A 21,671-nucleotide genomic window follows, 5' to 3' on the forward strand; every position below is an offset into this window, starting at 1 on the left:
GTAATTGTAGGCATGAAAAATTAAATTATGTACTGTGTTGGAACGCAGTAGTGATATACACAGTGAAAAAGAAAGGTAGTTTTTGTCTTTCATTTCCATTTTGGATATATTCCACTGAGCGATGAAATTATGACTAAGACCTGCTCTCTGTTTACCTTACGGTCTGATTGACAGGAATGACATACCAGTTTATGGCAAGCTTTAAGAAGGGTTGGACATAGATCCATTTTAATGCAACTGCACTGTTTCCAGTACTGGCAAGATTTAGATCTTAAAACGTTCGATCACCCAAAGATCCCAACTGTAGCTGTTCACAAAGGAACGGAGAGACATATGTTGAAATTAATTATAGAAAACATATCCTACCAGAAATACTTTATGCTGCTGTGGGAGGGTCACTTGGCCAGTAAGAATATGTAAAAATAAAAATCTGTCTACAGTAAGACCAATTAGTGACAGTAAACTGACGATACATTGTGTCATTTACAGTGCTTAGGTTCTTAAAATCTAGATTACCAATGCAGTAGTTAAGTATGTGATAATTCTTACTGAACGTGCAATACGTACTACTTATCAGTGATCACATATCATGTATTTCATGATTACCTTCTAAATACAAAAAAACCCTACATTAATTTGAAAGCAGCATTCATATAAAATGTGTGGGTTTATATAGTTGACCAGAATAATCGTAAGCAGGGCATGACTCTTAAGTATCTGGATTTTTACCTGTATAGTTAGAAGCAATAGTCAAAGGCCAGAGCCTTATATTTTTGTACAGACAGACCAAAGAAAGATGCTTCTACCCTCAATGAGCATGAATGCTCTTATCAGATAGTACTATTAGCAGATTTTAAAATGTTGCGTTGTTTTGAATAGAAACTGATAGGGAAATCTTTGCAATGGATAAAATGGCACATTTCTTTTCTGTTGCAGATTTGTCTATAGATAGAGAATCAGAGACAGGAACTGGTACAGGCTCTTCAGAACATGAAGATGGAGAAAGAGAGGGAAGCCCCAAAACATCTCTACTAACAGGCCCACGCATGCCTCTTCCAACAGTTTTATTAGATCGGAAAATTGAGTTGCTCCTAACGGAATGGAATAGAAATCCAGATATGCTTTTTACTATCCATCCTATTGATGGTACCTTTTTGGTGTGGCATGTGAAGTATTTAGATGAATACACTCCAGGCATCTTTCGACAAGTTCAGGTATTGCATATTTGAAATTGTTTTATTATTTATGATCTTAATCAACAATCATTAGTCCTTTCTTTTATATCTGAACATCAATATGAGTTTAATTTTAAGTACTTTCTGTGAAACAGCTAACATTTATTCAGACTTAAGCTGGGTTATTTTGTTCTAATTTTCCTTTTTTGTTTTTTTTTTTTCTTTAGGTTTCATTTTCTTCTAGGATTCCTGTTGCATTTCCATCAGGAGATGCCAGTTCCCTTAGCAAAAATATTATGATGTATGCTTGCCCTGTCTTTGTAAAAGATAACAGCAATGCTGTACATCAGAAGACAATGGACTTTCCAGATAAGACTCTAGCAAATAAAGGACCAAGCTTTGCCCAGGACAGTGCAAATGTGAATATAATTTCTCCCATAGTAATGATGATTTCCAAACATATAGATGGCTCTCTAAATCAGTGGGCAGTTACTTTTGCTGATAAATCAGCTTTCACTACGGTGCTAACTGTATCACATAAATTTAGGTACTGCGGTCACCGTTTTCATCTCAATGATCTAGCTTGCCATTCCGTTCTACCACTGCTGCTAACTTCTTCTCATCATAATGCTCTGTTAACTCCTGAATCAGACACTTCCTGGGACTCTGACAGGATAAACAGAATAATGGATCCTATTAAACATGTGAAAGGTTCTTCTAGGCAGCAACTTAAAAATGCAGCAACCCGTACATTCCATGACCCAAATGCAATCTATAGTGAGCTGATTCTGTGGCGTGTAGACCCTATAGGACCTTTATCATACACTGGAGGAGTATCTGAATTGGCTCGAATTAACTCTCTTCATACCTCCGCTTTCTCTAACGTAGCCTGGCTTCCAACACTTATTCCCAGCTATTGCCTTGGTGAGTATACTTAGCGTCCTTCCATATAGAGTTGACATTGTGAGTCATAGATTAATTTGTTAAAATAAATTGCTATTGTATTTGGAATATATTTATATTAACTTTTCAGTAATTTCCTTGTATTATGCAAAATAAGCATTTTTCTTTCTTTTGAGGCTAAGCATTTAATCTGGTCTGAGTGTGTCTGTAGTTACTGTGGATCAGCTGATGTTCAGGAACTTCTTTGTGTGAGTAAACAATCATCACACAAAGAACAAGATGGTTCCTTTCTTCAGTGCTTTAGGCAGCTTCACTGAGTGTTCTCTGCATTGACATGGTATTAATGCAGATGTTCTGGTGACTTGGGCATCTGGGTTGTTGGCCACATACAGCTGCAGGAGGCAGTGGGTTGAACCACTGTAGTATTTGGATCACTTGAACATCTGAATTATTGGGAAAGATTTTTCAGCCAAAATTTACAGTATCAAAATCTTTTAACATGCTGGCTAAGAACTCTGATTAGAAGATCTTGAAACATACTGAAATTCTTTAAGACCATCAGTGGTTTACAAAAGCCCCCTTAGAACACAGAACATTTTTGAAGAAATAGACTACATTAACTTTAGAGAACTGCAAACAATACTTTTTCAGAGCTCAGGCAGTACAACATCTGATGTTTAATGCCCTAGGACAATTCTTCAGTTTTTGTATTTAATTTTCGGGCTTTCCATTGCAGGTAAGAAAATTGTCTCTACAAATGTTACTCTATTCAGCCACTCAGATACTTATTTCTGAATTATCATAAAGATGCTGTTGTAGTAGATGTCATATTTGTACACACTACTAAAAATGTCATTTGTGCTGTGGAGGTAACATTAAATTTTATACTAATAATGCTAGGTTATTTTATTATGCTAAGGCCAGTGTGACCTTTGCAATGATTAAATGAGTATCAAAGATGTTGTAGAACCTCAAAAATCCTAAATATGCTTAATAAATGTATAACATATCTTTGATTTAAAATAAAATAAATCCATTTTCTCTGCTCACAGAGTAACTTTCTGTGCTGTCTGAATCCCACAGTCTTCTAAACACAAATAAATAGCTTCTACCCTCATAATGTAAGAGGAAAGCGTATATCAGAACAGAAAACCTTGTGTCAAGCCTGTTCTATATACTGTAGAGAAGCAAAAAAAGGCAGTTACATTTTTTCATATATTATTCACTACTGCAGATATATTTCTCCCTTTGCTTTTATATCTGCACTTTTAACTGGAGGGTAGAAGGGAATATTCATAGAGGTTAATTTTATCTAAAGAGCCTAGAGACAGTAAACAAGGAAAAAAGCTATAGCTACTTCAGCTTTGCTGAAGAGTTTACCTTAGACTTCTACTCTAAATCATCTCTGACAACCTAGGGAAGCTAGAGTTCGCCCTTCCGAGCACCTCCTTAGAGGTGACAGTGAAGAAAACATAACCATTTTAAGGAATGGCAGTGTTCCCTTAGGTGTACTACATACTGGGTTTTGCATGTGTGAACAATGTTTGTAAATATAGATGAATTCTGCTTAGATTATTTGACTTTTATGAGGGGTTTCAGTTACATAAATGAGCAGAAAGGGAGTTACTTCGAAGTTCAGATAGTGGTGGTTTAATGCACACAACTGCTTAGGTTTTCTGCTTCAGTCCTTTATGAAAATAATGTTAGAAACACATTCAGATATCGTGAAATGGATTGTAATAGACTACCTGATGCCATTTGACTACCATTTTTTTTCTTTAATGATGGAATTTTTGTGTTTTCTATTAGGTACATACTGCAACTCTGCTAGTGCTTGCTTTGTTGCATCCGATGGCAAAAATCTAAGACTCTATCAAGCCGTTGTAGATGCACGCAAACTTCTAGATGAATTATCTGACCCTGAATCATCTGTAAGTTTTATGTAGCAGTGGTTTGAAAGTATTGAAATAGAACTAAGTAAGGTAACTTTTTTCCCTCCCTCCCTCCAGTGGTTTGTCTTCACTTAGTTCTGTATAACTGTTGTGCCATTCTGTGTATAGGATCTTACACCTCACATAAGTACGTGTTTTGCAGCTGTCTATAAACACTAGCATACAGAAGTGCAGCTATTACTACTAAAAGTGGCTGGACAGAAACAAAATTTCCCCACCTGTAGCAGGTGGGGCAAGGAAAAATAGGATTTTTTTCTTTGTCTTCTCAAAAGAGGGGAGTCAAGAGTAAGTGGAAAGGTGAAGACAAAAGAGCAACTTGGGTGTACCCACCTAAGTTACATCTATATATAAGGAAGGGCAGAGATGGTAGGAGGGAATCATCAGGTTATTGATTAGGGTAATAGTAGCTCTTATTTCTTCAGTAATAAGCAATTTTTTCATCCTACTTAATTTTCATTTCTGTGACTAAGCAAAGTAAAGCCTGATCTTGCACTGTTACTGTATAAAGCAACACATCTTCCTTTTTTTTCCCCATTCTTCTGTTATAAGCTATCCTGCAAGAGAGACCCTGTCAGTATTCAGATCAGTCTGAGGAATCTCTTCTAGGAGCAATGATTGTGAACATTCCAGCAAAAATCAACAGAGCCTTCACTTTATAAGCTCTACTGGTTTATTTTTTACATGTTGTGACAAAACCTGAAGCTTTAAACAAAAGTGAAGCAGTATAATTGAGTTTGTAATGGCACAGATACTAAGTTATGTTATGAAAGGATAAATCTTTAAATAAACATTTAGCTTCCATAAAAACTGGTGGGCTGTCCCCATGAATAGCTGCACACTCACAACAGTGCAAATGTCTTGATAAACACATTATCTGTAAGTGCCAAAATGGTAACAGGAAGAAGTCTGTTACAGTTTATGCCAACAAGGAAAATTAAAGCATCAGTTTATTGTAAATGACTGCAATTTCCTTCTGTCTGAAGGAGAAATATAATAACTCTTCTCATTTTGCTCTGTTTCAGAAACTTATTGGGGAAGTGTTTAACATTGTGAGCCAACAATCTACTGCTCGACCAGGATGCATTATTGAACTCGATGCAATAACTAACAAAGTAAATAAATGGTTAACTCTTTAAGGGTATCACATAAAGATGTTTAATAGCTTTGTCTGTTAATTAACCTGATCTGTTAAAAAGAGGTAAAAGACATGACATTTCTCTATGGTGATAAAGATTGCATTGAATTTTTGTGAATGTTGAGATACCTTGAATGCTTTAGTGAGACAGCTTTTAGCTGCTAGGAGCTCAGAGACCGTTGTTAGGGTGTAACAGTATTTTTGAAGCATAAATCTTGATGAAAACAAAACTTAACTAAAGACTGGTTTACGAACCCATCATAATTTAAAGAAAAAAATAACAATCCCCTCCACACCCAAACAAACAAAAAGGTGAACAACATTAAAAAAATCCCAAACCTAAAAACTAGACCTAACTATTCCAAAATGTAGGAATCATAGCCATCTATGACTTCAGGTTTTTTGTCTTGTAAGACAAATTTTTATCTGTTAATTAATACAGCTATACATTTCAAACAATGAGGAGGTACTATTATTATACCTTGTTCTTACTCACGTTTATTTTGATCATACATGTTCCAGTGCTGTTTTCTGTTAGGAAGCGGCCTGTGAAAACAGTGTTTTACCATTTCTTAATTAGACATCTGGATGTTTTTGACATACATAAAGAAGTATTTCTCTATTTGTCAATAAATTTCTACATCTTTTAAGTATTAATCACATAGTATCTTCAATTTTAAGTTCAGATTTACAAAATATTTTTTTCTAGAATTTTTATAGATGACTACCCTTGTTTCTCTGGAAAAAGAGGGTGTTTTGCAACGTGAAAACTTTGCCATCACTGTCTTTGGGGGACATATTTTTCCCTGCCTGCAGGAAAGGATTTCACTGCCAGCAGCCTCCTTTGTAGAGAGGTGGAGGTACAAAGATATCTGTTGCTGTCCAGAAGGACAGCTGTTTAGATATCCCAGAGAAGGAAAATCTGCAATTGATTCCCTTTTCTAGATTTCACAAGCAATTCACTGTAGACACATCTTCCCACTCAAGAGGGATAAAAGTCTTAAGAATTTTTGCCACTGTCATTTATTCAACACCTAAAGTAATAGAAGCCAATCGGATACTAATTCATCTGTCAATAACTGCAGCAAAAATGTTATTACAGAATTTGTCTAATGTAGTAGATCTCAGTGAGATTATTTGAATATATGAATAATAGGTTCTAGAATATACTCTTCTTAATATAAGAGGAAAATGTTTAGTTTTTCTGATGCATTAAATAATTTTCAACACTATAAAAGAAAGCTATTTTCATTGGTGGCTAGACTGCGCAAAAGAAATAATTGCATTAGTACAAAAATTTGCTATACTGTTCTGGAAGCATAACTATTGTTTAATGTTTCAGTGTGGCTCAAACACACAACTGCTTCATGTCTTTCAAGAAGACTTCATTTTGGGATACAAACCACATAAGGAAGATGTGGAAGGGAAGGAAACTGAGATATTTTTCCAGCCGTCACAAGGTATAGCATAAAAATAACTAATATGAATGAAGTAGGTACCAAAAATGTTCCTAAAGAATGCTGAAATCTGGATAGCATATGCTAGTTTCCTTTTTAATGAGAATCTCTAGAATTCTATAAAGTGGCTGTTTCATGTTGCTCATATGAATTGTTTACATGGTAACGGTATTAAACAAAGGCATTCCAATTTGCTTAGAGTGAAAGATTTTAACTTATATGACAGAGTTGATTTTTAAAAATGCTGTATATTATATATAAAAATGTGTACAAAATAGAACAGAAATGTATTTTCTGCATCAACATGTAGTTCCAGGTGATAAGGTAAATATATCTGACTTCCAAGTTAATACAATAGAAAGTAGCTGGGGAATTAGGTAGTAGACTTAAAACTTTAAAAGAAAAAGGAAGAAAGCAGGCAGGTGGGAAAGAGCCTTTACAATTTGGCAAAATAATTCAAACTGACTGGGAAGGGAAATATATCTAATAAACTAGATTTGCCACTAATTCTCAGGTTGTCTGTAAGCCAGCCTATCTCTTCATTTTCGTAATTCTTCTGTAGCCATGAGGAAACAAAATGTTGATTAAAAAAATGTTGTTAATGGCGCTGTTTGAATATTTTGTTTTATAAGCAAGCAATTTCTTTCAAAGAAGAAAACAGGGTTTTTTTAGTATCAATACTTTTTAGAGAGTTTTTTGTAATTGAAAATTACGTTGAACATAAACTTCATAATAGTGATAATATGTTTAAATTACAGGGTATCGTCCACCACCTTTCTCAGAGAAGTTCTACCTAGTAGTAATTGAAAAAGATAGTGATGGCTGCTCTGTTCTTCAGATGTGGCATCTTCATCTCAAATCTGTGCAAGCCTGTTTAGGTGAGTGAGTGTCTGTAATCTTCTTAAAGACAGACATTTCTTTCATATTATTTTAAATAAAACTTAAAGCTTGGTGGTTTATTTTAAAACAAATTGTATCACCTTTGTCAAGCAGAAAGCTCAAAGCCAGGAATCTTTGGGTTATCAATGCAATAAAAACAGTAAGATTCCTTACAAACATTGGTTGCATTCTATACCAACAACAATATAAAAATTTGTTGATAGAGTAAGTAATGTACTTAAGCACCAGATTCTTTATTTTAAACTATCAGTATTTCAGAATGTTATGGGTGTCTTAAAATGAATAGTCACAGCATGCAGTAAAACTAACGCCTGCACACATCGCATAATTATTTTCTGTGTGACTTGAGCGCTGCTAAAAAAAACTGTTGTGGTTTTTTTTGTGTAGCAAAACCAACTGAAGCTGCTTCTTCAGAGAATAAGCTTAGTGTACCTGAGCAGAAGACTGTGGATTCTTCTCCAGATATATCACCTGGCATAAGTCCCATTCCACGATCTTCATCAATTGCTAATCTTCAGACTGCTAGTAAACTCATTCTGAGCTCCAGACTTGTGTATAGCCAACCTCTGGATCTTCCTCTTGGTGTAGAAGTAATAAGAGCAACTCCTTCAGCAGGTAAATTTAACATATTTTTCTACCCAGTTGGTCCACTAATTTACCCCCTAGTTCATAGGATTGTATCTCCTCAGCCTATCACATTCTGATTTACTGATACAGGGAACATGGGACTAAAAAGGCACTCTCAAATCATTGTGCCCATGTCATGTTACCCTTTCATAAGTGTATCAGGTCCCCACAGGAAAGCTCTTCCTGAAACTTACTGCTCTAATAGTTGGAAACTTAACTTCTAGTCTTAATTTATTAATGAGCAATTTATACCCGCTTGTTCATCTGCCAGCATTAATGTGTTGGGTATATAGTGCTTTTTTTACCTGGTGCACTTACATCTTCTAATTCTTGTCTGTCTTCCTGCGTCTGTCCTGTCTTTTTGGTTTTTTCCCTTCCCTCTTAGGTTTCATTTTGGTAAGGCTATATGAACCCAGTTTTAACTTCCTTAGTCTCATCTGATTAATGCTTTGTATTCCTCTCATTATTCTAACAACCCTTCTCTGAATTAGTTCAGTTCCAGCTTATCTTCTTTGAATAGTGACAAGAAATGCAGATGATTAGTAATGTTCAAGCTGCAAGACTGCTATCAGTCTTAACACATTTGCCCTTACCCAACTCCAAATTAGAAAAATAATACCAGGTTGTAAAGTTCCCTATCAGTAGTTAGACAGTGGTACATCTGCCTTATTCATATAGGCATTCTACTTTATATTACTAAAAGTAAATATGTTTGTTCTAACTTCAGGTCACCTGAGTTCTTCATCAATATACCCGGTCTGCCTTGCACCGTATTTGATAGTAACATCATGCTCAGACAACAGAGTGCGGTTCTGGAGATGTACTGTAGAGACAAACCTAAACAGCAAAAATGAAGAAAAGGAAACATATCATTGGAGAAAATGGCCTTTAATGAACGATGAAGGAGAAGACAACAGCAGTACAGTGAGCATAGTGGGAAGGCCAGTTGCCGTTAGCTGTTCTTATACAGGACGTCTTGCAGTAGCATACAAACAACCCATACAGCATAATGGTTTTATTTCCAAAGAATTTTCCATGCATGTTTGTATACTTGAATGTGAGTCTACAGGAGGATCAGAATGGGTTTTGGAACAGACAATTCATCTGGATGACTTGGTTAAGGTTGGAAGTGTACTTGACTCAAGGGTCAGTGTAGATAGTAATCTATTTGTTTACAGTAAATCAGATGCTTTTTTGAATAAAGACAAATACCTGGTGCCCAGTATCAAGCATTTGGTGCATTTGGACTGGGTATCAAAAGAAGATGGCTCACATATATTGACAGTTGGAGTTGGTGCCAACATCTTTATGTACGGAAGACTTTCGGGAATTGTAACAGATCAAACGAGCAGCAAAGAGGGTGTAGCTGTCATTACTTTACCACTAGGTGGTAGCATAAAACAAGGTATAAAGTCAAAGTGGGTGTTGCTTAGATCAATTGACTTGGTATCATCTGTAGATGGCACTCCTTCACTGCCTGTTTCTCTGTCCTGGGTGAGAGATGGTATACTAGTAGTGGGAATGGACTGTGAAATGCATGTTTATGCCCAGTGGAAACACGCTGTCAAGTTTGGTGATGGAGAAAGTGAAGTTTTTACTACTGAAGACTCAACAACACAGGATCCACTCAAAACAAGCTTGATAGCAAAGAAGACCAGTGTAATTGATGGGGCAGGTATTGTAGATGATGTTTTTGGCACTCCAACTGTAATTCAGGATGGTGGCCTTTTTGAAGCTGCTCATGTTCTTTCACCTACTCTACCCCAGTATCATCCAACCCAGTTATTAGAACTTATGGATTTGGGTAAAGTTCGCCGAGCCAAAGCCATTCTATCGCATTTAGTTAAATGTATTGCAGGAGAAGTTGCAATAGTTAAAGATACAGAAGCTGGAGAAGGAACTGGTCCTAAACGCCATCTTTCTCGCACCATTAGTGTAAGTGGTAGTACTGCAAAGGATACCATCACAGCTGGAAAAGATGGTACTCGAGACTATACAGAGATAGACTCAATTCCACCACTGCCGCTGTATGCGCTGCTTGCTGCAGATCAAGACGCCACTTATGTTTCTGAAGAAACGTCTAAAATACCTCAGGGCTCTGAAGATCATGCTAAGAGAAAAACAGAGGATCAGTACTCAGATCTATTCCAGATTCAGCCTGTTACAACTGAAGACTTTATTGATTTTGAGCCTGAAAAGAGGGAGAGTAAATCCAAAGTTATTAATTTGTCACAGTACGGTCCAACTTACTTCGGCCGAGAACATGCTAGTGTCCTTTCAAGCCACCTGATGCACTCAAGTCTGCCAGGCCTCACTCGACTGGAGCAGATGTTCCTTGTAGCTTTGGCAGACACTGTGGCCACAACAAGCACTGAACTAGATGAGAACAGAGATAAGAATTATTCAGGTTAGTGTCTGACATATTGAATTAACATTCTTGTTCTAAGCAAAGGTAAACTTAGTCCTTGGGTATTTTGGGATTACAAAGCTAAAAGCTACCATCAGTTACTCAGAGTAGATACAGTAAGAAACACTTAAATATAAGTCTCGACTTATATTTCGTATATAATAAATAACTTCTAAGTTCGGGTTCTCAGCAAGTTCAGAAACATACAACTTATCATATGCAGTGTATGAGGAAATGTGTAGATACCTCCTGTAGTCACCTGTATGTTCAAAAGTCAGTATTTCATATTTCACAGGAAGAGATACCTTAGATGAATGTGGCTTACGATATTTGTTGGCCATGCGCTTGCACACCTGCCTTCTGACATCACTCCCACCTCTGTATCGAGTTCAGCTGCTTCACCAAGGTAATTCTTAAAGAGAAGTATTGATTTAATTTGATCCACTTGAGCTGACAGGATTTTGATTTATAATATTACAATATTTCTATTATCTGCATATTAATTTTAGATTATATGTATTCCATTAAGGCTCTTATCTTGCAGAGGCTTAGTATAGGCTTCCCTACATGCACAGTGTAAGCAAAAAGAGTATAGCTTGAACAGAAGATAGCTTCTGCCCCATTCAGTTTGAGGCATGAATAAGTTCCCCAACCAGATAACATACAGATTGTATATGTATTTCATTGTTTCTGCTGGAGGAATGAAGATACTGCTTTATATGAGCATGGCTTTTTCTGACCTTAAAGATTATTCTATTCTGTCCTCACAGCAGGTTTTTTCCCGTGCTCAATCTGAGTAAATGCTGTTGTGAAATGCAGGAAAGTTAGTTACCACCTAAACAGCAGACAGAAAGGTTTCTGGCCCAGAATGGGTCTGCCTCTGATAACAGAATATTTTTCCTTCAGTCTTTCACCATATAACTCCAGTACATATATGAATGGGGTACTGGAACATGATGAAAGAAGCACTGAGGAGAGGACATCCCTAGTGAGCAAAAAGATATTTCAGCTGTTCCTTTAGCAGCTTACCTCCTTTTGAGGGAAACAGTCTCTCGGACCTACCTAACTCTTGGGTTGGAGATCCCACTTTGCATCTCTGACATACTCCATCTGCTTATTAACAAGTCTTAATATTCTGAATTTTATTATGTTATTGTTTAGGCCTATCTACTTGCCATTTTGCATGGGCTTTTCACTCTGAGGCTGAGGAGGAGTTGATCAATATGATTCCTGCTATCCAGAAGGGAGACCCACAATGGTCTGAATTAAGAGCTATGGGTATCGGTTGGTGGGTCAGGAATATCAACACACTCCGAAGGTGCATTGAGAAGGTACTTTTTATTGCTTACAAGTTATAGTTACATGCTGTTAGGTATGCCTTAACAGATAGGCCCAGTGACTTGTATATAGCAGATTCCTTTGTACTCAAGCCCAGCCAGAGGACTGCTTAACTAGTTTTTTCTATGCCAACTCACGTTGGCAGTCCTGGCTTACAAATTTCGTTATTCAGTAGTATGGTATAATACAATTGATCTAGGGAAAATCTATTTCTGAAGCACCTAATTTCTGCCCCCCCCCCCCCATTTTTTACAGTTACATATTAAGTACTTTTTTTAAGAATCATCTTGTTTTCAGATATATGAGACAGTAGGTATCTGTAGATTGAACAGAGAATTATGCTTTGAGTTCAGTAGTAGGTTTTATTTAAGAAATAAATATATCTAAAAATATTAGTCAGTAAAAACTATATAAAGGTCTTGTTGCAAATTTTGTCTGTTTTATAATAGACTGTTATAAATAATATAGAACTAAATGCAGTCTCTAATACAGTATCTAATAAAACTAAATGCTATAGAAATAAATTCAGGCTTTACTCTTCTGTAGAGTCACAAAATTAATATTTTTTAGAAATATGCACCTATATTACGTAAAACCAAAATTAACACCAAATCTCATTTGCATGCAGAGTTTTCTTATGGGAGGTCTAATAATGGATAAAATGCAATATATTTTTGAGATAATATCTAAAACTGTTTCCTGTCGCTACCAATGAGATTTAAATCCTTGCTTTAATAAGAATTTCAGCTTTCATGTAACTTGAAGTTTGATGGCTTTGAATAATTACCAGCTTTTGCTTTGAATTACAATAAATAATGCAATCTCTGAAATGTCTGTGGAACAGAAGTACTTATTAGTTTACTAGATTTCCAAGTCATCTGTTCTAAAAACATGTTTTAAAAAGTTACAGGACATTCAAAACATCCAGGAGCAAAACTTAATTATCCTAGTACTCCAATTCCAATGCAATTATATCTCCGAGTGCTATACAAAAACCAAACAGTGTTTATTAAAGAAATACTTTTATTACCTTAAGTCTATGTAAATAATGGATTGCAAGAGGAATTTCACATAATAGTATGAGTTACTGTATCACTTTTAAAGAAAATATTTTTAATTGCATATTTGTAATGTCCTTCTGTGGTTGAGAGGGGTTAATATCTGCAGTAGTGCTGTTTTGCTGACTCTCAAGAACGTTTACAGTGTAATGAGAGCTGTCACATACGAATAAAACATTCTGACAAAAATTACTGTTGCTTTGTAGAAATAATACAGTCACCTAGACCATCCTCTCTGACAGAGAATGTACGTTATTTAGCTAAAAGCAGCCTTTATATTTTCAGTAGTAATAGTAGGGTTTGTTTACTACAGGTTGCAAAAGCTTCATTCCAGAGGAACAATGACGCCTTAGATGCTGCACTTTTTTACCTTGCTATGAAGAAAAAAGCAGTGGTGTGGGGTCTGTTTAGGTGAGTTCTGCTAATTGTAAGTTTGATTAAATCTTAATTGAACTGGGAATGCAAAGCAGAACTCATTCAAGATTAGAATTTAATTTAAAGTGATGTTGTTCAAGTGAATGTATGCCAAGGTTATATAAGTAGTTGCATACATTGCATTTCTTTGTGCAGGTCCCAGCACGATGAAAAGATGACTGCCTTTTTCAGCCACAACTTCAGTGAAGATAGATGGCGCAAAGCTGCTTTGAAAAACGCCTTTGCTTTGTTGGGAAAACAACGCTTTGAACAATCAGCTGCATTTTTCTTGCTAGCAGGTTCACTGAAAGATGCTATAGAGGTATTGACTTTTGAGAAATTCAGTTTCGGTATCTAATTTGACCTATGTAACTGAATCCTTACAAGCTCTTCTCTGCTGATGTTTTCAAAAATTGTGGCAGCACAGATGGTATGGTATGTCCACACATGACCCCCTTGTGCCCTGCAGACATACCATTTACCTCCACGCTACTGTGAAAAGCAGCTTGGAAGCTGATCTGAAGGCCAGAATCCTTGTTCAGATACATCAGTCCTCAGTGGAAGCACTCTTAGGAATACCAGTCATGACCCTTCTGGCAAAACTCTCTGATCAGCACAGTTAAGTTGTAGCACTCTGTTCAGCCTCCAGCTATTCTGCATGACCTACTGTTGCAACATTAAGTAAAAAAAGGTCAGAGTTCTCTTCTGAAGTGGCCCTAGGATCCCTTTTTAGTGGAGCTGTGATGTTGCCCGCCACAAGAGAGGGGAGAGCTGTGAGCAGGATCATAACTGAAGCAGTACCTCTCAGGAGAGAATGGAAATTAGAGAACCTTTAGTGATCCTGCCTATTTACATGCAGTATGTTTGCCTTTACCTGAGAACGTAAAGAATTTTCCTCAGAAATGTAATTCTGTAGATGAGACAATGTGAAGAATATCTTACCAGTGATATATTAACATTAAAGTTTGAAGTTATGTTTATTCTACTAGGTAGAATAAAAACAAAGCATCTTTATCTTCTGCCATATTGATTTTTGACATGCTGATGTACTGCTATGCATATCATGATTCCTGAAATAGGAGAAAGTACACCTCTTTCCAAAGACGGAAGAAAATATGTTACTTAGATACATATCAGTTACCACATTTTTGTCCCAAAGATGAATATATACTTTAAAGAACAGGTATGATGCGAAAAAAATTATCTGTTCTGTAAACATACATTGCTATTCATTTCATTGTTATTTTAAAAAAACTACCTTTCCCTCATAAAGCAACCTTTTCCCCACTTCTTATCGTAGGTGTGCCTTGAGAAAATGGAAGACATCCAGTTGGCCATGGTTATTGCTCGTTTATACGAATCAGAGTTTGAAACTTCTGTCACATACACCTCCATTCTTTATGAAAAGATTTTGGGTTGCTGTAAGGATGGAGCTGGGTTCAGTTGTACTAAATTGCATTCTGATCCATTTCTGAGAAGCATTGCATACTGGATAATGAAAGATTACACTAGAGCACTGGACACGTTATTGGAACAAACACCTAAAGATGATGATGAAAACCCAGGTAAGGGAAAAATATTAGTTGTCTGGGACAAACTTACTAAGACAAAGTAGAGAAGGAGAAATACTTTTTGTATATGTCTGCAGTCCTTTCTCCTGAGATGCCATTATGCTGAAATCATTAATTGACTTATGTACTGGCTTGCTCAATTTCTACTACTTAAAAAAAAAAAAAAAAAAAAAAAATTCTTTCCAAGGACTTGTCTCCAACCCCCCCAATACCGAATTTAGTTCTGCTGTTAGATAAGCTCAGGAGAGCCCTTCTTGTTTGGTACTTCCCTACAATACCCCTCTAGTACTGAATGCTGGCTAGTCTTTATTCCAGTGGACTTAAATTCTCATTCTTGCTTCTAAGAATTAGCAGTGTTCTAGCAGGATTTCCTATCCTGTCTCTTCTGAGATTAATGTTAAGTGACAGGTGGCTACAGAGGTTTCTGCGGCATATTCCCTCTCTTGGGGAAATCTCTACCTGGCTAATCATCTCAGCTTTTTTTTTAGGCTTAGGTGAGTAGAATATAACAGTGAGGCAAATGAGATAATTTAGTATCTTTCTATTCATCCAGCTTAGACCTTTAATCTTTTTGTGGGGAGTAAATTCTTTCATTTTGTTTTAGCAACTATACCCAAAACTGTCCGTGTTTTTTGTGTTTTGACAACTCTCTGTAATGCAGAAAATACTGCAAAACAAAGTAATACCATTTAAAAGCCGTTTTCAATAGATGTTCTATCTGTTTAATTCTTTAGTTATCGTCAAGTCGTGCAATCCTGTGGTATTCAGTTTTTACAATTATCTTCGGACCCACCCTTTGCTCATCCGAAGATACTTCAACTCACCAGAAGGGACTTTGGCCACCTTAGGTCTAAAAACTGAGAAAAGCTTTGTTGATAAAATTAATCTTATAGAAAGAAAATTATTCTTCACTACTGCAAATGCTCATTTTAAAGTGGGCTGCCCTGTACTAGCTCTTGAAGTCCTTTCCAAAATTCCAAAAGTAAGAAAAAAGTCTACTGTAGCTGCAGAGAAAGATTCAACTAGTTCTCCAATACAGGCTGGTGTTTCAGATTCCAAAGCCCTAAGGGATGGTGCTGGAAGTGCTGATATAGACTGGTCAAAGCCAATTTCAACTTCCTTTGCTTTGGAGAATACTGTTGAATCTTCAGCACAATTTGACTGGAGTCAACCAGCAGTAAAATTCGATGATGAGCCCCTTACTCTTGATTGGGGTGAAGACAAAAATGGGTCAGATGAAGAGGACAAGGATGTTGGTATAATGATGAAAAACTCAGAATCCGATTCTAAGAATGGAGATGATGATGGTGAGAGAACCTCAGACACCAACATCCCACAAACACCACACGGGGAGATTTCTGATGCAGGAGACACTGAGGTTGATGTTATTGCTGAACAACTGAAGTTCAGAGCCTGTTTGAAGATCCTTATGACTGAACTGAGGACTTTGGCTACAGGTTATGAAGTAGATGGAGGAAAGCTCAGATTTCAGCTGTACAACTGGCTTGAAAAAGAGATTGCTGCTATGCATGAAATATGCAACCATGACGCAGGGGGCAAAGACTATTGTAAAACATATACCAAAGTAAATGGGGATCTACTTGATCATGACGATATTATGGATAAGCCAGACATTGGTTCGTATGAACGGCACCAGATAGAACGACGTAGGTTACAAGCAAAACGAGAACATGCTGAGAGACGGAAGTGGTGGCTGCAGAAGAACCAAGCTCTTTTAAGAGTTTTTCTAAGTTATTGTAGTCTTCACGGGGCACAAGGTGGTGGTTTAGCATCTGTAAGAATGGAGCTGAAGTTCTTGCTGCAAGAGTCACAGCAGGTAAAACATTCAATTAATTTCTGTTCACAAGTTCTGGACAGTTTTGTCAAATGTTTAAGTTTGTGCCTAGATAGATGCTTCTTATGAGTGTAACTCTAATGGTCAAGATCATTTTAATGTTCTTGGAGAAAGAACTTGGTATTTAAATGTGCTGCTTTTCCACATCCTGATTAATTGGTTCTTAAGAATCTGTTACATGACATTGAGGATTAGGTTACCTATAGGTATGGAATATAAACATTGCTGTTTAGATTATAGCTGCAGCATTATATGTGCGTTCCAATGAAATTATAATTTTGATCACAATATTCTGGGTACCTATATCATAAATTCACAGTTGCTAAAATATGACAAAATCTCATTCCCTACACCTCTGCAAGTCATGCAAGGGAGCTAAAAGGAATGGGATCTTAGCTGCAAGGCTCAACAAATAATACCAAGTCAGACAGGGCAGTGCTGCCTTTTACTTATATTATTGTGTTTTCTACATTTATTTAATACAAAAAGAGATCTTTTCCAGCAAATGTTAATGACTAACCTGAGCTACAGCAGATAATCTGATACTGGGCAAGTCATTTAACTTGCTCTAGTTCTAGGTTTCTCACATTTCAAATAGGAGCAGTAGACAAATGTTTTGGTAGTACTAGGCTTAGCACATACTTTTAAGAATTGAAAAAAATTTCCATTTGTTTCCACTTGAGAAGCTCAGATTAATGCAAATTTGACTTCTGTTATTAAACTCAGACCAGTGACTATTATGTCAACTTATGCTACTGCAAGTGCATTTTTAGTTAGTGTTTCTTAACAGACAATCCCAAACGCTTACTAATGAATTACATAAAAATACTGTTCCTGCACTAAATCAGAAAGTGTTCCAGCAAACGTGGCTATCAGGTCTGATCTGTGTTGTTACAGTAAGAAAGAACTTACTTTTGATATCAGTCATGGTAAAATCTTGTCTGTACGGAGTAGACAACAGTGGAAGAGGATAAATAACCCTGGAAAAACATTTAAGATGTAAAATTATCATTTTTTTAAACTTTTTTTCTCAAAGCAGTAATTTTAAATACAGTCTTTTCTTTTCAACAGGAAACTACTGTAAAACAGCTCCAGTCTCCACTTCCACTACCCACAACACTACCATTGCTTTCTGCAAGCATAGCATCCACAAAAACTGTGATAGCTAATCCTGTGCTGTATTTAAACAACCACATCCATGATATTCTTTACACTATTGTGCAGATGAAATCACCACCACATCCGAATATTGAAGATGTCAAGGTAATGAACAGCTTTCAGGAAATGCTAAAATGGGGAGTGAGCACGCGAAAAATAAAATGCGATGTTTGAGTTAACTTTTCAACACTTACCCTTTCACAGTACTGACCTTCTCCCTTAAGTCTGGTGAACTGAAAATGCTAGTTAACCACTTGCTTTCAGACATCTTTTTGAATCTGGTTAGTTCCCTTTCATCCAAATTCTAGTCATTCTCAGGAAACTATTCCAAATGTGAATGTTCACTAAAATGCTGAATTCTTCATTGTTAAAACAACATGATCATGTACGTTAACTCATCATTGTCATTCTGGTCTGGTCAAATCCTGTAGGGAGATTAATGAAAGTAGAGATGGGAGACTGTAAGTTATGTTATAACCTTGTATTAATATAGATATTATGAATGTTACTCTAGTGCAAATTTCCTCAAGTGTACTGGTTTTTAAGGAATCTTGGTGAATTACTTTATCTGACTCCATACTCAGGAGTGAATAAATTCTGTTCAGATTCAGTACATAGAGGGGAGGAAAAAGCCAAAGAGCCTGAGTCTATGACACAGTTAATTAGTAAGAAACTAAATCATTATTTTGTACATTTAGATCGGTATTCATATTCATTAAATTAATTTGAATTTCTATTGACTAAATGAAAGTAGGGAAAAATTAGGAAACTAAATGGGTTGTCTCACTGCAATGCAGTTAAGTTTCTAAAACTGTACCCAAGCTTATTTACATCTCATTTTCTCTCTTATATCAGTTGACTCCTTTTCCTTCCTGCATTATGCTACAGCAAGCATCTTTCTTATTCTAAAAACTCGTACTTCACATGCATTTTGTTTTAAAAGAGAATTCAGAAAGAAGAGCTGACACCTCCTAACTGCAAAACAACTATTTACATAATTCATAGCTTTAATCTAAGGTCTAACATTTGATTAAATGGAAAGATGGTAGGAAAAGATGGAAACGAACACAGAGTGGGTTTAAAAAAAGTCTACATCTTTAAGTTTGAGAGTACCATTTTCTTCACACTGTGGATTTCATTGGACTTTCTAAGAAATTCTTGCATTTCTTCTGTTTAAGAACCGGAGTGTTTCTGTTGCAGTGTGAGGCAATAATGGAGTATTATTCTTGTTACTCCTGGAAATTTATAAGCACATAACTGAGGTAAAAAAGATAGTATAGATAAAACAATGATACAATGATCACACAAACTTTTGTATTTTATGCATATTGAGCAACTACTACTACACTGAACTGCAGTGTTATATAATACGGCTTCCAGGAACCATTCAATCAAATTCATTATCATAACAGGACATACTTAATCACTCCTTCAGTATGCTCATTCACTGAGGCAGTTCTACGTTAGAACAAAGTTAATTATCCTGACATAGTATTAGGAGGCTTTGTCTGCGATCAACTGATCTTGAACGAACAGTTGTGATCTTCAAAGTACTGTATTATAAACTTTAAGTCAGTTACTATTTCCTGCACTTGGTTTAAAACTAAGACATTTCCAGTGCTGTTTAGAAAGAATTGTAGTTTACACACCTTTTATATAAAACTTACTGGCTCTTTTTATTTTAGGTGTACACACTTCATTCTTTAGCAGCTTCACTTTCTGCATCTATTTATCAAGCACTGTGTGACAGCCACAGCTACAGGTAAAAACAGAAGTTTTCTTATGTTTGGAGTACTTCATGTATCCAAAACAGAAATTCTTCATGCATGTGTCTAAAAAAGGGAATAAATATCTGTGTACAGGTGTAGATACTTATACAGTTTACACATTGCTAGCACTGATATGTCTGATCAGTTTTACACAGATAAAATTACAAAAATCATTCAGACTTTTTTCAATAAATAATAGGAAAATCTGGTGTCATTCTCACTTGCGATACTTCCGAAAAATATTTGAATGCTGTTTTCCACAGCACATTCATTGCTGAATAGGGATGCAGGGGAAACATTGAAGCCTAACTGAAGTCAAGTTTCAGGCAGTTTTTATTCCAAACTGGAACTGGAAGAGAATGCTGTAAAAACATTTTTAAAAATTCGTCAGAACAAATACATTATTAAAATTTTTGAAAAAGCCTTTTTCATATCTGGAGCTACACACATATTAAAATTGATAATGCCACATGGACACATTTAAAGTTTTAATTAAATTCTAGTTTGTACACCATGAAATCATAAAATTCTTGACTTACTCCTACAGAATTTTAAATGTTGCATTTTCTGATTAAAATGAGAAACATGTATATATACTATACTCTATTACAAAAATATTCTAAAATCCTTTCTCATCAGAAAAAAATTAATTTGTATTTAGCAGTCAAACAGAAGCAAATCAGTTTACAGGGATGGTTTATCAAGGACTGCTTTTGAGCGATCGACGCAGACTGAGGACAGAAAGTATTGAAGAGCATGCAACTCCAAACTCATCTCCTGCTCAGTGGCCTGGTGAGACAAAAATAAGGTTACTTTTAGCACCACTGGACCAGCTCCACATTTTAAAATTATTTCACTGTCCAGTAATATGATGGATAAAATGACGGATGATCAAGGACAGATGAGTGTTTCTGATTTAGTTCTCAAATTAATAACAGCTTTTAACTTTTTCACATATCAAAAGAAATAAAAATAAGCTTTCTATATGGGAAACATCTTCCTTGAAGAAGAGACCAACGATCTTTAGGAAAAACTCAGTAAGATGATAATCTGTAATCCTAAAATGTTTCCCTCCAGTCTACCTCACCCCCCAGCAAAGCTATTTCTGTTAGCTGTTTCTACAGTACTGTCTTACATCTGTGCTTTACTTGGTTTAGCTATTAAAACAACTATTCCCAACATATGAGCATCAAGTTAGTATTTTGAGGTCAACTGTGGCAACAGTGCCAGAATTTCACAGGCAAGCAGAACTGCCCATAGTACTTGCAGAGGGGCACAACCCCGAAGTCCCAGACCCAAGAAGGCTTTTTAAAATTTTGATCTTTATGATTTTAAGAAACATATTAATAGTATGATTCATCTGAATAAAAGTGTCATGTGGTTGTTAGTATATGTTTAACATAAAATGTAGAAGTGAAACATTTCCTTTTTTCCATTTGTACTCTTACTCATTTAACGTAGAGCTTTTCCTCTTTTCTCTTTGCAGGTGTGAGTTCACTTATAAATCTCTTAAGTTCAGCTCAGGATGAAGATCAACCAAAGTTAAACATCCTGCTTTGTGAAGCTGTTGTAGCTGTCTACCTGAGTCTCCTTATACACGCCCTTGCAACCAATTCATGTAATGAATTATTTCGACTAGCAGCCCATCCTTTGAACAGTCGAATGTGGGCTGCTGTTTTTGGTGGAGGAGTAAAACTTCTTGTAAAACCTCGAAGACAGTCAGAAAATATTCCAGGTACTTTGTTCTCTAAAGGTCATACTAATGATTTGCATTTTATACCTTTTAGTAACCTAGTAGGAGAGATTTCCTTCCTTTTAAAGACAAAAACAAGCAAGCAGAATTTAAGCATCTACTGGCAAGAAAACTGTTACATTAATGAAAAAGCAGAAAAATATTAGTCTTGCAGTTATCTTTTGTAATGGCACCCAGCACAGTTTGGATTTGCTATAAA

The 21,671-nt window shown here is 36.0% G+C and overlaps 1 protein-coding gene across 7 annotated transcripts in view; it reads left to right on the top strand.

The window, feature by feature from the left end:
- DMXL2 (Dmx like 2) overlaps window positions 1-21,671 on the top strand; it is a 55,092-nt gene that overhangs the window by 18,631 nt on the left and 14,790 nt on the right. For 5 of the 7 annotated variants that reach the window (XM_074837115.1, XM_074837119.1, XM_074837118.1 and 2 more), the window contains 18 exons: window positions 937-1,214; window positions 1,403-2,099; window positions 3,888-4,009; window positions 5,053-5,142; window positions 6,508-6,625; window positions 7,381-7,500; window positions 7,910-8,137; window positions 8,877-10,556; window positions 10,852-10,962; window positions 11,718-11,887; window positions 13,266-13,363; window positions 13,523-13,688; window positions 14,667-14,931; window positions 15,672-16,774; window positions 17,864-18,055; window positions 19,636-19,712; window positions 20,381-20,511; window positions 21,206-21,454. In XM_074837115.1, coding sequence (XP_074693216.1) covers window positions 937-1,214; window positions 1,403-2,099; window positions 3,888-4,009; window positions 5,053-5,142; window positions 6,508-6,625; window positions 7,381-7,500; window positions 7,910-8,137; window positions 8,877-10,556; window positions 10,852-10,962; window positions 11,718-11,887; window positions 13,266-13,363; window positions 13,523-13,688; window positions 14,667-14,931; window positions 15,672-16,774; window positions 17,864-18,055; window positions 19,636-19,712; window positions 20,381-20,511; window positions 21,206-21,454 — 5,895 coding nt within the window. The remainder of the gene's footprint in view (window positions 1-936; window positions 1,215-1,402; window positions 2,100-3,887; window positions 4,010-5,052; window positions 5,143-6,507; window positions 6,626-7,380; window positions 7,501-7,909; window positions 8,138-8,876; window positions 10,557-10,851; window positions 10,963-11,717; window positions 11,888-13,265; window positions 13,364-13,522; window positions 13,689-14,666; window positions 14,932-15,671; window positions 16,775-17,863; window positions 18,056-19,635; window positions 19,713-20,380; window positions 20,512-21,205; window positions 21,455-21,671) is intronic. The other 2 variants (XM_074837117.1, XM_074837120.1) reach the window with 1 other exon arrangement.

This window comes from Strix aluco, chromosome 12, assembly GCF_031877795.1.
Source record: "Strix aluco isolate bStrAlu1 chromosome 12, bStrAlu1.hap1, whole genome shotgun sequence".
In the NCBI taxonomy this organism is placed as follows: domain Eukaryota; kingdom Metazoa; phylum Chordata; class Aves; order Strigiformes; family Strigidae; genus Strix; species Strix aluco.